The 17,039-nt window shown below is 43.9% G+C and overlaps 1 protein-coding gene across 1 annotated transcript in view; it reads right to left on the bottom strand.

Annotated features, from left to right (window-relative positions):
* LOC105528552 (putative uncharacterized protein encoded by LINC00299) overlaps window positions 1-15,731 on the bottom strand; it is a 30,267-nt gene extending 14,536 nt beyond the window's left edge. The window contains exons 1-2 of the mRNA XM_011965341.1: window positions 15,643-15,731; window positions 3,815-3,940 (exon numbers count right to left, since the gene is read on the bottom strand). Of these exons, the coding sequence (XP_011820731.1) occupies window positions 3,815-3,940; window positions 15,643-15,731 (215 nt within the window). The remainder of the gene's footprint in view (window positions 1-3,814; window positions 3,941-15,642) is intronic.
* Between the last annotated feature and the right edge of the window lie 1,308 nt (window positions 15,732-17,039).

Genomic DNA, 17,039 nt, shown 5'->3' with positions numbered 1-17,039 from the left:
ACATTTATCAGATAAACTCTTACTGAGGGCCAACTCTGTTGCTAGACTGAGGGGACAGTGGGACTCACAGGATGGCGGGAAGACAGGGACATTCTCAAACTTTGCCCCCTCTCAAGAGGCAGGTACACTTCTAGGTACTTTCTGGAGGGCATTGCAATTCTGAGTTCTGTGTCCATGTCTTTGGTCCCCGAGCTAAATGACCCAGCATGGAAACAAGGCAGCAAGTACTGATGAGGGTCACTTCTGGTCACTTCTGGTCCTCCAGGACATGCTTCGGAAGATCCTGTCCTGTAAAAGATCAGCTTCCTCTGGAAAAGAGCTGAGAAGCTGACCAAGACTGGCGACCCGGGAGAAGGTAGCAGTGTTCTAAATAGGAAAGCTGCGATCTGTGTCAGGCCAGACCTTCTAGGACAGCCAACAGGATCCGGCATCCTCAGTGTGCAGAGGGAACAGGACATTGGCACAGCTGCAGCGATGGCCAGAGTGTGAAGGAAGAAGCTGCAGCAGGAACCCAGGAGTTGAGGAGGCCCAGTTGGGGACTGAAGCCCTGGCCGGGGCCAGGGCAGGATGTCGGTGCCTGATCTGCTCTGTCTTATTCCAGCCTCCTGGGACAACTTACCGAGTCTGAGGTCAGGCGTATGACAGTACAATGGGATAGAGTCTGAAGTTAGCACATCAGAGCCCTGATAATCCTTTCTTTCATCCTAACATCCAGGACACACATGGTCTTGAATATTTCACACTGTAAATCATATGTGTCCACACATACATAGATTTTGAAACTGGACTGCTTGGGTTCAAGTTCTGGCTCTGTCAATTACTAGCTATGAGACCTTGGGCAAATTACTTAACCTCTCTTTATCTCAGTTTCCTCACATGAAAATGGGATAATCATAGTATGTACCTAACAGAATTGTCAGGATTACAAGAGGTAACATATGCAAGTCACTTTGAATAAGCCCTGGCACATAGTCAGTGCTATGTATGTTGTTGTTATCATGATTGTTAATATTATTTATATATTCACATAGAGTTATGCATGTATATGCACTCTGATTTTATAGTGCTGTATACTAAATGATGACAGGGAGAGAACAATCACCTGGTTAACATGGCTATGTTAGGAGAGGGGGACTTTTACTCCATCTGAAACCAAGTGGCAGAGGGCATGTGGTGGCGATGGGGTGGGGGTGGCTGGGTATGTGTGCATTCCCTGGATGGAAATTTATAACAAAATGGGTGGCAATCATTTCCTGTTGTTAGATTACTTACCTGACGGGGCTAATAATTAAGAGTTGGTGAGAAAGGCAGATGTAGTTTAGAGCAGGAGGGCACAGGATCCCACTCCCGAGTCCTGCAGTAAAGTGCCTGTGTGTGGCCTGGTCAAGCCGCCCACTGTGGCTGGGCCTGGGGTTCCTCCTTTAAAATACAAGGGTACTTAAACTAGAAGTGGCGTGGAGAACGACTAGCACCCCAGCTCAGCACCCTGGTGGCTTCTCACAATTTACTCCTCCGACTTCTCGGCAGCTCCGAGAGACAGGCAAGTGGACTGAGCAGCTTAACTTTACAGATGGCGGCAAAGGCTTGGCTCTCATGGGAGGGAGTGACCTGTCCTTGAGCTCAGATCTCTTGACCTCTGGGGTCTAGAAAAATTACCAAGGCAAGCCTGGGGGAATGGGCCCCAGAGAAGGGGGACACCCCACAAGTAAACAGGAGAAGTGGGGTGTCTTTCTAACTAACCCTCTTATCAACGTTCCGAGTATTTGCCCTCAAATGGTTAACCAAAGTGACACCCAAGGCAGAAGCGGGCCTGGAAAGATCTCTGATGCAGAGAGGCTTGTGTGGCGGGAGGGTGTGTGGGAGGAAGGGAGGAAGTGGCACTTCGGTGGCTTTGTGCAATTATTTTCCAAGACTAACAGGATGCTGTTGTCTTCAAACAAATCTGATGTCCTTGTGCCCTATTGCCCTTGATTTAGATCAGTTTCAAAGACAGCTTCCCCCAAGGTGATCCGGACACGTGATGCTCCTTTTAAATTGTCCTTCAGAATGCCTTTGAAGTACTGGTCCTTGCTAGTGGGTACATTTTCCTTGGCCCAGCTAACTATCAAGTCGTTTTCAAAGTAGTTTCTTTCAAAAGTAGCCCCTTTGAAGTAGTTTCTCAGTAGACATTTTGGCATCAAGCTGTACAGACGTTTAAGTAAAATATCACATCAGCCACCAGGCTGCTTCAGAGGCCAAAAGCTGCCCAAGGTTTATCATGATCTAAGTATCCTACCCAGTAAGTGAGAGAGGGTTCCCAAAAAGGCAGAACAGAGACAAAGGTCGAAAAGCAAAGCCATCTCACTCCCTTGCTCATTTGCCCACTCACTTCAAAGAGGCATAAGGAGCCCAAATCTGTACTACCTCTATTCTAGAAATGAATGAGGCACAGATCCTGCCACCAAGAAGAACCCTGAAGAATGAAAGGAAAGGCTGACACCAGCCACAGTGATGAGAGGGAAGCTCAGGACAGGTTAGGAGGCTCCGGAGGGCAGAGAGGCTGTTGGCTGTGGCTAGAAGGGGTTTCTGGGATGAATCTGGAAGGATAAATGGGGTTCTTTCATGTGCTCTATCTCTAGAATGCGGTGGTTTATCCAGAGGTGTGCTCAGTTGAAAAAAATAAAACTTGATTTTCAATGTTTGCCAATTTCCTTATTGTAAACACTCCCACCTAAGAATGGCAAATTTTAAGTTACCAGTGGAGACCAACATGACTTCACTGAACGCAGAGTTGGGCAGAGACAGGCAGTGGCCACCACGATACAGTATGCCACCCTACAGATGGGAGGGGCATAGATACCTTCAGGAAAACAGATCATAGCAAAATAATTAGGAAGTGATGAATTTGAGTATTTATCACCTTTGCTTTTGCTACCATTTGTTTTGTTGTAAATTTTTTTAATTTCATGTTTAATAATGGCTGTGTTTAATAACCAGCTCCCCAGATTCCTCAAAGTGTAACAATTAGCTCTCATGAACTGACGCAAGCCAGCTCGCACACTCCGGGCTATTTCTTCACTCACGTCTACAGCTGTGGTTTGAGCTACCATTGCATCTGCAGGAATGCGGCTCTATCCTTCTGCTCGGTCTCCCTGCCTCAAAAGCAGTGGCTACTCCTCCCATTGTACCCCGCTTCCAACCTATTCTCCACAGGGTAGCTGCAGAGTGGAGTGTGACCCTGCCATCCCCCTGATTGAACCCCCTGATGGTTCTCGGTGTTTTTTCATTCTCCCTGTGGTATGGACCCCTGCCCATGCCCTGAGTCCTTTCAGCCCCACCTCCTGCTCTCTACATTCACAGGACCCCAGGACTCCCCTGCCCCAGATGTCTGGAAGCCCCTTCTCTCGTTCTTCATGACAGCAAGCTCCTGCCTGTCCTTTCAGATCTTCACTTAGATTTGACTTCCCCTGGGAGATTTTCGCTGGTCCCTGAGATCAGAGGCGGTGCCTCCTCTGTGCGCTGGTGGGGTCCTGGGCTCTAGCCACAGAAGCACCTGTCAGGTGGATGTTGGTGAGATGGTTTTATGGCACCTGGCTGAGCGCGAGGCCTGATGCAGACGGTCCGGGTGTGACCCCGGCTCTGCCACTCACTGGCTTTGTGTCCTTGGAAAAGCCACGTCACACCCCTAAGCCTCTTTCTTTCCCTGTAGAATGAGGATAACAGCAGCCTCTCCCTCCTCCCTCGGAGGGTTATTTTGAGCACTGAATGATTTCACGCGGATTGAGTGCCTTGAACATGGGTGTATGGTCAGTGCTAAATACGAGTTAACTAATACCGGCTTTGTCTCCTGTGTTTGCCCCACACCTGATCCCCATGCTGGTGGAGGCTGTTTCCATCTTTTGTCTGTGGTTTCCGTAAGTGCAGCCAGTGTGGAACACCCAGTAGAGGCTCAGGCACTGCTGAAATGGAAAATCCAGAGAATGAGTGGCCCACGGAAGGCAGAAGACATGGGCCCGCCTGCTGAGAGAGAGCAGGTGAGGAGGCCAGAAACTTATTATTCCTCACAGTTTTGGAGGTTGGAAGTCCAAGGTCAAAGTCCAGCAGGGTTGGTTTCTGGTGACGGCCACCTGCTGGCTATGTCTCCACATGGCCAGAAGTGTGCACGTAAACTGAGAGGCAAGGAGCTCTCTGCTGTCTCTTCTTGTAAAGACACACGTATGATTAAGTCAAGGCCCCACCCTTATGACTCATTTAACCTTAATGACTTCCTTAGAGGCCCCATCTCCAAATACAGCCACACAGGAGGTTAGGCCTTTAGCAAAGGAATTGCAGAGACACAAACATTCAGTCCATAGCAACCTCTTGCCCTAGACCCCCCTGGCTCTGTACACAGAAAGAACAACACTGTGCTCCCCGCATTCTCTGGTGTGGAGAGGTGAAAGGGGAAAACCATCTCATCAGCACTCCACCTAAGCCAGCTGCTCCAGCCACGGCTGCTAATGACCAGCTAAGGGTGTCCATTGCTTCTGGAGCCTGAGCATTTGTTTTTTTAAAAAACAGGGGACCTTATTAGCTGTTAACTGCTGAGATGAGAAATTATGGTCAGACCATTCAGGTGCTCAGCCTTTCAGCTGAAGTCCCCTCCCCGGGGCCTGCCTCTGCCTCTGCATACTCAGAATTTTCCAGTCGGTTCAGTTTCTGTCAAGTAATTATTTACAAATTAGATTCCCAGGGAATACATGATCAGAAAATGTAAGCATGACACCCTTAAATCACAACAAACTATTGTTCAATAAAAGACAAACCATTCACCCAGTAGCCAATGTTAGAAAACTCAGGGACCTGCCACAGCACCAGCCCACAACTGAGACTATTTATCACCACTTAGTCTTCCTGAGTGCAGCTGAGAATGTACACAGGGACAGTGACAGATAGATACTCTCTAGTCTTAGGGTATCATTACACAATACTTTTTTCCAAATTATTTTCTCAATTCAAAATACTCGGGCACTCTATAAAATATGGGAATTATTTATTTGTGGTTTCATTAAAGTTATAATTGCTTGTTTTAAAGCATGTACTATTGCTAGGAATAGGTTAGGTATTATGACATATCCTGCAAAATAGCTTCAAATAGCCAGTCCCTCCGCCTCCCTAGAACACAGCATATGTTACTCAATGTTATGGATGTTCCACTAGAAAGACTACATTTACCACCCTCTCTCTGGCTGGGTGTGGCCATCTGAGCTCTGGCAGAGGCTGTGCAAGATGAAATGTGTATGTGGGGATGTATGTGGGGGTGTATGTGCGGGTGAAATGGCAAGGCGGGGGGGGCTTTCAGAAAGGCTGCCTCATAAAAGCAGAAGGGAAGGGAGTGGCACTCTTTTCCCTCTTCCTCTTTTCTCCTCTCTGAAATATGGATGTGATATCTAGAACACCCACACATATCTTGACCATGAGATAACCTTGAGATTTAAGCAAGCCATGAGCGAGCATAGTGGAAGAATAAGACAGGAGGGGCCTGAGTGGGGGTGACTATGCCACGGTCACCCAGCCATCCACAGCTTGAGTTCACAGAGAGAGTGAACTAGCCTTTGTGTCACTGGAGCATCTGTCCGTGGGGTGTTCTGTGATGTGCACCCGCACCTGATCCTCAGGGCTGCCATGCACATGTCACGCTAGGGTCGGTAGCAGGCGCATTCATCAGAAACCCAGAGCTCATTTACAGACAGCGTATTTGTGATTCTTTCATTGATTCACAGACAAATTATTTGCTGAAGCTCTGTTTGCTAAGCTTTCAAAAGCCAATTCTCTCCCCTAAGGTTCCCAATCTAGTTCAGACATAAAATCAACCATTATGTTGTTAAGACATAAGGCAAGATATCTCAAGCAGGACGACTCTCCTGTGCGAGAATTGTACTAGTGTCAAAATATTGGAATTGGATATGGGTAGTCTTTCTTTCTCTTTGAAGGTCTTCAGGATAGAAATTTGGGAGAGAGGTGGCCAACAGGGCAATGCGTGTGTGCGTGTGTGTGTGTGTGCATACATGTGCTCTTGTGCATGTGAGGATGTTGGAAGATAGAGAAGGCAAGATAGAGAAACAGAAGAAAAGCATATGACGCTGCAGATAAGTGCAACCAAATTAATATTTCCTCCCAAAGTCCCATAATTCTTAACATTTACATCTAAACACTAACTTATCTGCGCTTAAGGGTTGTGAAAACTCTAGCCACCATAGCAAAAAATTTAGTATAGCTCAACTCCATATAATTTTATTATTTCCAATAAAAACAAAATGTTAAGTATATAACTAAATAGAATTGGGTTTTTATGTTTATGTAAGACTCTTCACATCATTAGACTCACCCATCTAAAAACTGCATTTTCTACCATGGCCCCAAGTATAAAAAGGATGATTACCGTCATCTCAAGACATCTACACAATCCTGGGACAAACCCAAACAACTATGAATCTCCCAGTGGGGGAAAGGTCATTTTGATAGTTCTCTTATGTTACCTATTACTAAATTCACAAATTTCAAATTATAGTCACATTATTTGAAATTATAAAAACAACATGCCTAGAAGAAGCCCTACTAACATGTGAGCACAGCTCGGAGGTAGAATCGGCCACATCGTGTACTTTACACTGAAACTCCACTCTTTTTCAAGAGTGTGTTAATGGCCTCTGCCTGCAAGTGTGGGCCCATGTGCTTTTTTCCAAAAACCGAAATGACAATAATTAAACCAGGCAGCTGCTGCCCCCAGCAATATGACAACCTCTCCCTGCTCCCTGGAATTTGCCGGAATCACCCTACTTGAGCTCATCCCGTTCGAATTAGCTGCTCCCTCCCTGTGCCCTGGCAATCTGGGTGAGTTTCCCATCTATTAGCTGAATTATTCAGATGTTTTCCCACAATGGCCCTAGCAGTCCTCATATAACTAGTTTCTAAATCAACAGTGAATTACATTATTGACAATCTGAGCAGATTAATTAAGAAATCTGTCAGGAATGACGCGATGAGAGCTGGCTCCTGTTCAAGGCGGATCTGCAGTCTTCAAGATAGAAGCACGCCTGATGTGGCTTTGGAAGTGAGGGGTGAGGAACAGCAGCAGACCCAGGCACAGGCCACCCCCGCTGGGCTTAGCAGGACAGCCAGCATGGGCAGGCTGGGCTGGAGGTAGTAAGTCTCACACTCACACAGCCTCACAGGGCTGCTGGCTGGCTTGCATCAACCAAAGTGTGGGGCTGAAAAAAACATCCTGTGTACCCTCAAGCACTTTTTCAACGTGAGCTATGTACTGTTACTCCCATACGCAGATCCTGGGTGAGAGAAACCATCATAACTATGTCAGAAGAGGCTACTTGGCTTTTAGGCTTTTAAATTCCTGTGTTTAGGGGGGCTCTCAGGCCCCCCAAAAGCCAAACAACCTAGAAAACCCATTTTGGTGCCCAGCAACAAGAAAGCAACTTCTATTCTATATCCATCTATTCCTCCATGCATTAGTCCATTTTCACACTGCTATAAAGAAATGCCTGAGACTGGGTAATTTCTAAACTAAAGAGGTTTCATTGAGTCACAGTTCCACTTGGCTGGGGAGACCTCGGAAAACTTACCATCATGGCAGAAGAGGGAGCAAGGTATGTCTTACGTGGCAGCAGGAGAGAGAGGGAGTGAGCAGGGGAAACTGCCACTTTAAAACCATCAGATCTCATGAGAACTCATGAAAACCATCAGATCACGTGGGAACTTCCTCACTATGAGAATAGCATAGAGCCAACTGCCCACACGATTCAATCACCTCCCACCAGGCCCCTCCCTTGACATGTGGGGATTACAATTCCGGATGAGATTTGGGTGGGGACACAGAGCCAAACCATATCACTTCATAATAAAATTTTAGTTGATTTCTCCAGAGAATCTTGCAATCAAAACCCAACATAAATGCAAGTAAATAAATAAAAATTAAAAATCAGAATATCACAGAGTTCTGTTTGATCTAATTGATTTGAGAATTTTTTGAGACCCTACTCGATCCATCAGCAGTAATTTTGCAAATTTTCAGTGGCTAACACAAAAGATGTAAATTCCAAAGTCCTAGGTTCAAGTTTAAATGAAGCACTTAGGAACTGGGTAGCCCTGCATCAGCCACTCCCAAAGCTGAGTATTTTCACATGCAAAGATCCCTGCCTTCCAGGCTGCTGTGAGGATCAGGTAGAAAAATGTGTTTGAAAGAGGGAATGGCTGATGTGTTACCCAACACACAACTTAAATATCTCATTTCATTTCATATTTACAACAACCTGCAATAAACGCATTTTCTCTGTTTTAAGAATAAGGACATGGAGGCTTAGGGAAGGTGAGTACATTTTTCAATATCAGACAGTTGCTAGTAGCAGAGGCTGCCCCTGAGCCCCAGGCATCAGATTCCCACATGAGGTTAGGGGTGTCCTGGGCAACTTGGGTTGTAGCTGAGCTCCAGAGGGTGAGTCAAGGTTTTCAGGAGAGAGGGAACATGGTGAGGTCAGGAATGCTGGGAAGGAGGGTGCCCTGGGCATTCTGTAGAGGAGCCACTGTAGGAACGGGGTGCTGTGTGGGTGCATGGTGTGTCTGAGAACCAGCAAGTGGTCTAATGAAGCCAAGCGGTGCCAAAGGAGCCAGGCAGAAGGTGAAAGAGTGGCCGTGACAATTATCCTAATAGCAACAACCATAGCAGCAACCTGATTGACACTAACGAGAATGAGCTGGGGGTCTGATGGCGTTCAGGGTTTTTCACACATGCTAATTAACCCAGTGCTCCTCTCACCACGTGATCAATGAAGACAGTGAGGCCAAGAGGAGTGACGTCACTGGACATTGGTTATGAAGTGGACTTTGAAAGCCTGAAGGACAAGAGGAAATGTGTGGCCTTGAACAAGAGACAATCATCAGAAGGGCAGGTGGCTGCACAAGCCGTGAGCCTCCCATCACTGAAGCTTTCAAGCAGGAGTTAGAAGAACATTTACCTGGGATGTTGTAAAGCAATTCTGACACCTTATCTCTTCTACCTCCAGATTCTGTAAGGCTCAGAAGTGGGATCAGTCTTCTGACCTGGTGTTCTTCAGAGTCCTCATTGTGCACACCCAGTCACCTAACAGAACCTAGGGCAAAGAAGGGTGGAGTTTATTGATACCAAAAATGGGAATAAATTAAAAGGAATATCTTCCTAGATCAGAGATGAGACTGTTCAATCCATGATGATATGCAGTTGGGACAAGGTCAGGAATGAAAAGAAGCTACAGAAATGCAAGTCAGGAAGAGAGACCTTGACCAGAAGGAATGAATGCAGATAAGACTGTCTCCAAAGACTCAGGGCAGGCCGGGCATGGTAGCTCATGCCTGTAATCCCAGCACTTTGGCAGGCTGAGTTGGGTGGCTCACTAGAGCCCAGGAGTTCGAGACCAGCCTGGGCAACATGGCAAAAATACAGTAATTAGCCAGGCATGGTGGTGCATACCTTTAGTCCCAGCTACTCGAGAGGCTAAGGAGGGAGGATTGCTTAAGCCCAGGAGGTAGAGGTTATTGTGAGCCATCACCTGCCACTGCACTCCAGCCTGGGCAACAGAGCAAGACCCTGTCTCAAAAAATAATAATAATAATAAGACTCAGGGCTGCCTGCTGGACCTGCTCAGACCTGCAGAGTGGGTGCTGATTTAGGACAAGAATAGTATCAATTTGAGGTGTACTCTAGAAACCACTAGTCTACAGCGGCCTCATATCTTATCACTCACTGCTGTTTGCTTGGAAATCTGCAGAGTCTTCAGTTCCACTACTCAATGAAGCATCCGGGGCTCTGGGGGCTCCTCTCAGGGGCAGACTTGGGGCATCAAGCATCCTTTTCAAGCATTCCCCTTCCCCCCAACCTCAGCCAGAGCAAGAGTCTCTGATTAATTTATCATATTTGGTTTATCTTTGAGACTGTGTTGAATAAAAGGGTTTGGCTGCTTTTGTAGACTAAAAACGCTCTCCAAAAACATTAAAGACTGTTTGTTTTTAACCTGCTCTGTAAAACATCTAATTCTATGCACTGTGCTGAAATATTTTTGGAGGTAACAATGAAGATTTTGACATAAGAGTATCCTGATTTTCCCAGAATTCTTAGATTCTAAAATTCTGCATTTTCTGACATTCTGATTTCCTACTGCCAATCAAAGAGTGACAGTCCACACCTGACTCTTCGTCCCAGGTTTTCTGTGGTAGAAACTTTCTCTCCCTAATGAGCTGGAAGAGTTTTTGAAAACATTAGAAAGAAGGAGACAATATTAAAAGCATAAAGCCTGTGGGTAGAAAAAAATCAAGACCAGAGAATAGAAGAAAGCCTCCTGCTTTAGTGACTGAGAAATTATCCGTTATGTAGCCAGCCAGAGGGACATACAGTGGTGGAGATAGCCATGTTCATCACACAAAAAGCCGAACCCCTCCATGAACCCACCCAAGCATACACCTGTCTCCAGGCTTACATAGTGGAGACTAAATCATTCCAAGTTGCTAAGACCTGCCTTTAAAGGTTCCTGAAAGATGTTGCAATCATTCTGGGAAACAGATCTATGTATCATTCAAAATGAGCTCATCAACATGATGCATAAATGGGCACCAATACAAAGTTTAATATTTCAGAGTAAATGGTTTTTTAGGAATTCATCTATTTAGAAGCCAACAACTGTCTAGGAGGATACATTATTTCTTTTGATGTGCTTTTTACCTATATTATCTCAGTTAATCCTTCAACAGCTCTCAGGGTAGCTGTTATTATCCCCATTTTATAGATGCAAGAACTAGGGCTCTGCAACCTCACATGAGCTACTTGCCCAAGCTACAGGTACTTGAGCCCAGGTCCTCTGATGAAGCATCTTGCATTCTTGCTCCTACACTGAAGGCTTTCAAACAGTGGCCCACAGAGACCCCGAACTAACAACAACAGTAATAATAATGATCCTAACAGCCATGGTAATAGCTCACATGTGTTGAGTACTTAATATGGACCAGCCACTCTGTTGAGCATTTTAGACACTTTATCTTTTTAACTTTCTCTGGAATTCCATGAATGATTCCATCACTTGACCAAGGTCACACAGATAACATGGGGTGAAGCTGAGCTGAAACCCAGGAGGCATCAGATTGACCCACCAGCACCTCTCCTTCCATGGGATACTTCATGGACCATTTCTGTGGGTGGGAAAACGAGAGGTGGGCACAGCGGCAGGTCCCGGGGCTCCCAATTATTCTTTAAACAGAGCAGCTCTTCTTTCTGTCTTGGGATTCCGTGAAGGCAGTGACAGAGCAGAGGGTCACAGAAGGGCTTCGAGGTGGCCTTTAGCTCTGCCTTCTCAGGACTTACACAATTTCTTACCCAATCACCACAAATGAACACATCCACTAATGAGAAACAGGATGCTTGCTATGCAAACACAGGTGTAAGGCAAGTCCCCAACCAAAGGACTCATCTTCACACCCAGGTACCACTTGAGATTTCATTTAATGAAAGAGTTCTGTGGCAAGCATAAATAATTTACTTAATTAAAGTTTCCAAATGGCTGCAGTGGCAGCCAAGCAATGGTATTTCTACTATTCCAAGACGGGTGCTTCGGACACTTGCTTCTCAAAGAGATAGCCCATGGACCGGCAGTGTCAGCCCCACCTGCCAGTTAGTTAGAAACTCACAACCCAGTAGATTCCACTCAAACCAATGAGTCAGAACCTGTATTTAATGAGATCTCCACGAGATTTGCATGGAGATGAAAATTTGCAACATATGGCTCTAAAAGACCACCAAGTAAGGCGATTTGAAAAAGGGACAAGATTCCAAAACTTCCAAGTGATTTCCAGCACTGACTTGGGATCTCTCTTCTTCATTATCCATTTGATGAAGGCTATGCCTTCAGAAGTCCCTAAGCATTGGTCTATTCGTCCTCAACAGCATCGCATAGTTCACCACAGACTTATCCTGGTACAGCGCTTGCCTCTGGGAGTGGAGCAGAGGCCAATTATGGTAGCCTCACACAGAAGCATATGACTTTCTTTTAATCCTTGAGTGGGGAAGTGCAGTCATCTTTGCAGGGCTGAAGCTGTCAAAGACGAGAAACTTCTTTTATAATAAAACCCAGAGGGAATTATGTCTTGCTTGATTCTTACCTTAAAAGTCTCAAATGCAGCACATGTGCACTTAGATTTGGAGTCCATGAAGAGGCTTAATCATATTTTACATGAAGAAAGACCTACTCACATGACCCTGGGCAAGTTACATAGACTTTCTGAGCCTCAATTTTTTTCATCCATAAAATAGAAATAGTAATAGTATCGACTTCACAGCATTGATTGAATATGTGCAAAGTGCCAAGAACACATGATAAGTATGTATATGGCACACGGGCACACACACACACACAGAGAACAAGAGAGACAGAGGCAGGGCAAGAGCGAGAGCAAGAGAGAGAGAGAGAGAGAGAAAAAAAAATGAGTTAAAAGTGTGTTATTTTTGCACAGTTAAATTCCAGAAGTAAAGCGGTTATTATTTTCTTCCTTACACTCTTCTATATTTTCAAATTTTCTGCAATGAATACTTGTGATTTTAACAATCAGAAAAGATAATCAGAATGATGTGTCACTACAAATGGCTAGTGGAAAGCCATGACTTCTGGAAGCTGATGGTGGAGAAGCTGTGGAGTGTAATGAGAAAACCACAGAATTACCACATCATGACCTTGCCACTTCAGGGCCATTATACCTTGGCCAAGTCCCTTTGCCTCTCCAGACCTCATTTCATCATTGGCAAAATGGAATCACAATGTCTTCTCTATAACTCCATTGCATTTCTAAAAAGGTCAAATCTGATCATGTATATAACGTGCTTTCTGCAATATAAAAGGCCTCCCTGTTATTATTTCTGTATAATTATTATTATCATTTATGGACAGAAAACATTAACACTCAAGAAAAAACATATTCACATTTTTTACTTTATATGAAAATGTTGACATCCATTATATCCATTATTTTAGGAATATTACATTGGAGATGAAAATAACACGGGCTCCTTCTAATATGGTTGAGTTTTACTGATATTAATTTATCTATGGATACAGGTTGAACTGCTTTAAAATACAATTGGTTAAACAAAAAGCTTAACCAGTGATGTAGAGAGTAAGAAAACAGCCTCCTCGTATCAGTCTTCCCAGTTTTAAGATGAAAAACTATAGACTGTTGAGTCCAGACTGGATGGGGGCTCCTTCACTAGAATACAACATACTGTTGAGAATTATTTTCCCTGGGCAGTTTTCCTTGGTCCTGACACTTTCCTCTTCAATCTGTCCAACTAAAATATATTTACCCTTAGCACGTTCAATCCTTTTCAGAAAAAAACTACAAATGGTCATGTCAAATAATCACGAATTTATTTATTCTAAATATTATTACTACATAAACCTGCAATGTAAAATACTTTCTAACCTCGCACTCCATGTTAAAACAAAACATATCATGCAGACTCTTCTTAATTTATGACCAAGAAAATGTAGCTAGAAAGATGGAATCTTCTCATTTCAGATGATTCTGTAAATGAAAACAAGAGGTTTGTCATTAAGTGGTATTGATGATACCCACAGTGTTCATATGTTTGTCAATTTCATTAACCTCTCAAATTAGGTATTCATAATGTGTTAATGACAGCATAACACATCATTACATTATTCAATGTAATTTCATGGATATTATGTATAGTTTGTAATGTTAGAATCTCTTGTCTTTACAGCTGTTAGAAAACATTATACTTTCCAAGATGATTAGGGACGTGTGAATACCAAACAGCAGAATCCACAGCTCAAATAATGGTCCCTGCTTGGCCTTGAATTCTGATCAGGGTATGACTAGACAGTTTCCACTGACAAAGGACTAAGCTCCCTTTAACGTGTTATACAAGAACTAAAGAATCACAAAGCTGACAGAGAGCTTGAGAATTTGTCAATTAAATTTCTTCCCTTCAGGCTGGTGGTGATAAATGGAATTATTATCTAGCAAACAGTCCCTCCCTCTCTCTTTGGAATAGAATACACTTTGCTGCCCCACTGACTATTGAGGGGATTGGCCAGTGTCTTGTTCTAGTCTAGGAAATGTAAGCAAACCTGATAGGAGCAAAGGTTTTAAATGTGCTCTCGTGGCTGGTGTGTCCTCTTGCACTCCTGTAACCCAGTGTGAGAAGAATATGGCCCAGAGAGCCCCTTCCCTTTTAGCGTGGGCCCCAGAATAAGCCCCCTGGAGCAACTCTGAACCTGAACTGAGCTTGGAACCAAGCCTGACCAAGCCCAATAAGATTAGCAGAACCTCAGCCAAACCACAGATGCACGGCTAGCTAAGAAACATAAACATTCATTACAAGACACTGAGAATTCAAACTTGTTTGTTACACAGCGTTCTCAGGGAAATCGTAGACTCATACAATGGCAGAACTCTTTAACTGTTCTGTTAAACCGACAGCTGTTGCAATAGGATCATGGAATCTTCTGAGCTTTGACTTCAGAAGACAGCATTTTTGTCTCTTTCATTAAAATCTTGGCACTTATACAAAATGATATCGGGTATACCACTTAACTTGCTGTGTGTACTTCAGTTTTCTTATTCATTCATTTGATAAATCAGTCACTCACATACATTTTTTTAAGTTCTTTTCATGTTCATGTTCATGTTTATTATGCTAACCACTGCAGATAAAATAGGGAATAAAATAGACATGTGTTTTTTGTTTTGTTTTGTTTTTTAACTACAGCGACCCACATTCTATAAAATGCATATAACTCCTGGTCTGTTAACCTTATGAGGTAAGTGGAAGAGATTATAAAAGAGAGAATGCAGTAAGATCATCTTTGTGACAGTACTAAAACAGTTGAAAGCCATGAGCAAATTTTAGGGAATTTTACTTTGAATTTTTAGGATTTTTATTGTTTGAAATCTAGCCCAAATTTTCAAAGATCCATGATCCTGCTTATGATAAATCTATGTCCAACTCTGAAACAGCTATTCTTATCTTCAGCTTGCAGAAAAATGGAAATCTTCATTTGTTTCATCAAATGTTGTATGTGTTTGATATTAGCCAAGCTCTGAAGCCAGCATAAGATAACTAGGAATCCCTTACTTCATCTCTAAGGCTATTAGAGAAAAAAGATGAATGAATTCTTCCCTTCCAATGTTTTCTGATTTATTTATATTTTTTGAATTTGTGTGTGAATTGATGCTAATTCCTTCACTTTGGCAATTGTTTAGTAACAAGGTTTAAAATGGATGCATTTGAACGGCAGGACTTAGGTAAGTGAGTGTCAGTGAAGTGAGAGACAGCCCAGGGATCATAGGCAAGTCGACCCCTAGAGCAGAAAGACACCCAGAGCATCACCCAATTAAACCCTCGCCTGCAGGTGCGAAACTCAAACCCAGTGGCTGCAGTACCACACTTTGGAAGTGCCAAGAATGACACTGGCAGCTCTCTATCACAATCCCATGTCCTCACCTTACTTAAACTCTACAGAGGGTGAAACAATCAGCTAAGAAAAAAAAAAACCAACGGGCAGGTATCTTTCATCTGCGATGCTCAGTTCTGGATTGGGAGATGGGTAGTAGAGATGTATGTACTTATCCAGAAAGCATTTCCAGTCTCTAGGTGATCCGATCAGCTCAGCCAGGCAGCCTCCTTCAACGTCATCATGTGCTTTTTCTCTTTGAACCATCAGAACCCAGCAGTTAAGGGCCCCTGCAAGGCTCTTATCTTGTTTGTGGCTGTTGGGGAAATGATGTGTCACTGACAGCTGTTGCCCACATTTGCTCCTTCGCTCTCCCTTCTACGTAAACATACAGATGCAGCTCACATCCGTGGAGCAGCCTCTATCCTCTCACTAGCCAATGGCTTTGTCTTCACTCTTTCCTGGCCCACCAGCAGTATGTTAAAGTAAAAGTAAGTGACTTGAAACAGCCCTCTCTACTTCTTTGCATGTATTTTACTTCTGATCTTTACAACTCTTTGAGGCATCCTTTATTATCCTCCTTTTACAGATGAGGAAATCAAAGCTCAGAAACTAGCTTGCCTAGGGTCCCACTGTTAATAAATGTCTGAACCAAAATTCACATCCAGATCTGCCTTCAGAACATTTCCCCTTCGCACAAAGGCACACTTCTTAACAACGGAAGGAGCTCCACAGCCACGTGGTGTTTTCTGCAGATGAATCCAGCTGGTCCTACTTCTAAAACCCACAAATATCAAATGAAGACGGAAAATGAAAACTGGGAATTTCATTTACATTTCACTCAGCTCTATAGTGTTACCTACACTGATAAAGCCCTTCTACGTTTCCTCTAAAAAGGAAATCAAAAGGTTCTTTGTAAAACCTGAAACTCACCCAAGATCTCGTCATCCTGCCTCACAGCCCTTAAAGCCCCATTCGCATCTGCCTGGAAAGTATCTCTTGGTTATCACAGTTTAGAAAGAGGCATTAGTCTCACTAAGCTACTGGAGGGGTGAGTTAGACAAGCAACCCAGTAAGGTTTAAATATATATATAAAGCACAAGATGTTCTTGCATCTGCCAGTGAGAGCATGTTCCTTCAGACTCAGAGAAGAGGCAGGGGAGGCATGGGGAGACCATGGCCAAGCTCAATCTAGAAGAGAATTAGGGGTGAGCACTTGTGACTGCAAAGTGCTTCAAAAATGAAAGTCTATCTCAATCCCAACACCTGCCTGGTAAACCCTGGTTTTTCCCATCCTGTCACCCCAGAGTAGTGGATGGAACCAGCCAATGCTCTCCCAAAAAAAGCCAACAGTGGTGGTCACCACCTTACATGGTCCTCATGACTCACCCAAGATGACAACATATTCAAAGTGGAGATAGAAGTCCCTTTTTGCATCAACTTAAAAATAATATTAACAGTTCTGCTTCCACTTCTTAAGGCCATGGCAATCTTTCTCTCGCGGGCAGCGAATGATGGAGCTCAACTCTGCATCCATAGAAGAGATTAATTTGACCCACTTAAGGCTGCCTTTCT

Source organism: Mandrillus leucophaeus, unplaced genomic scaffold, assembly GCF_000951045.1.
Source record: "Mandrillus leucophaeus isolate KB7577 unplaced genomic scaffold, Mleu.le_1.0 Scaffold72, whole genome shotgun sequence".
In the NCBI taxonomy this organism is placed as follows: domain Eukaryota; kingdom Metazoa; phylum Chordata; class Mammalia; order Primates; family Cercopithecidae; genus Mandrillus; species Mandrillus leucophaeus.
Note: the sequence above shows the minus strand (reverse complement) of the source record. Positions and strands in the feature narration are given on the sequence as shown.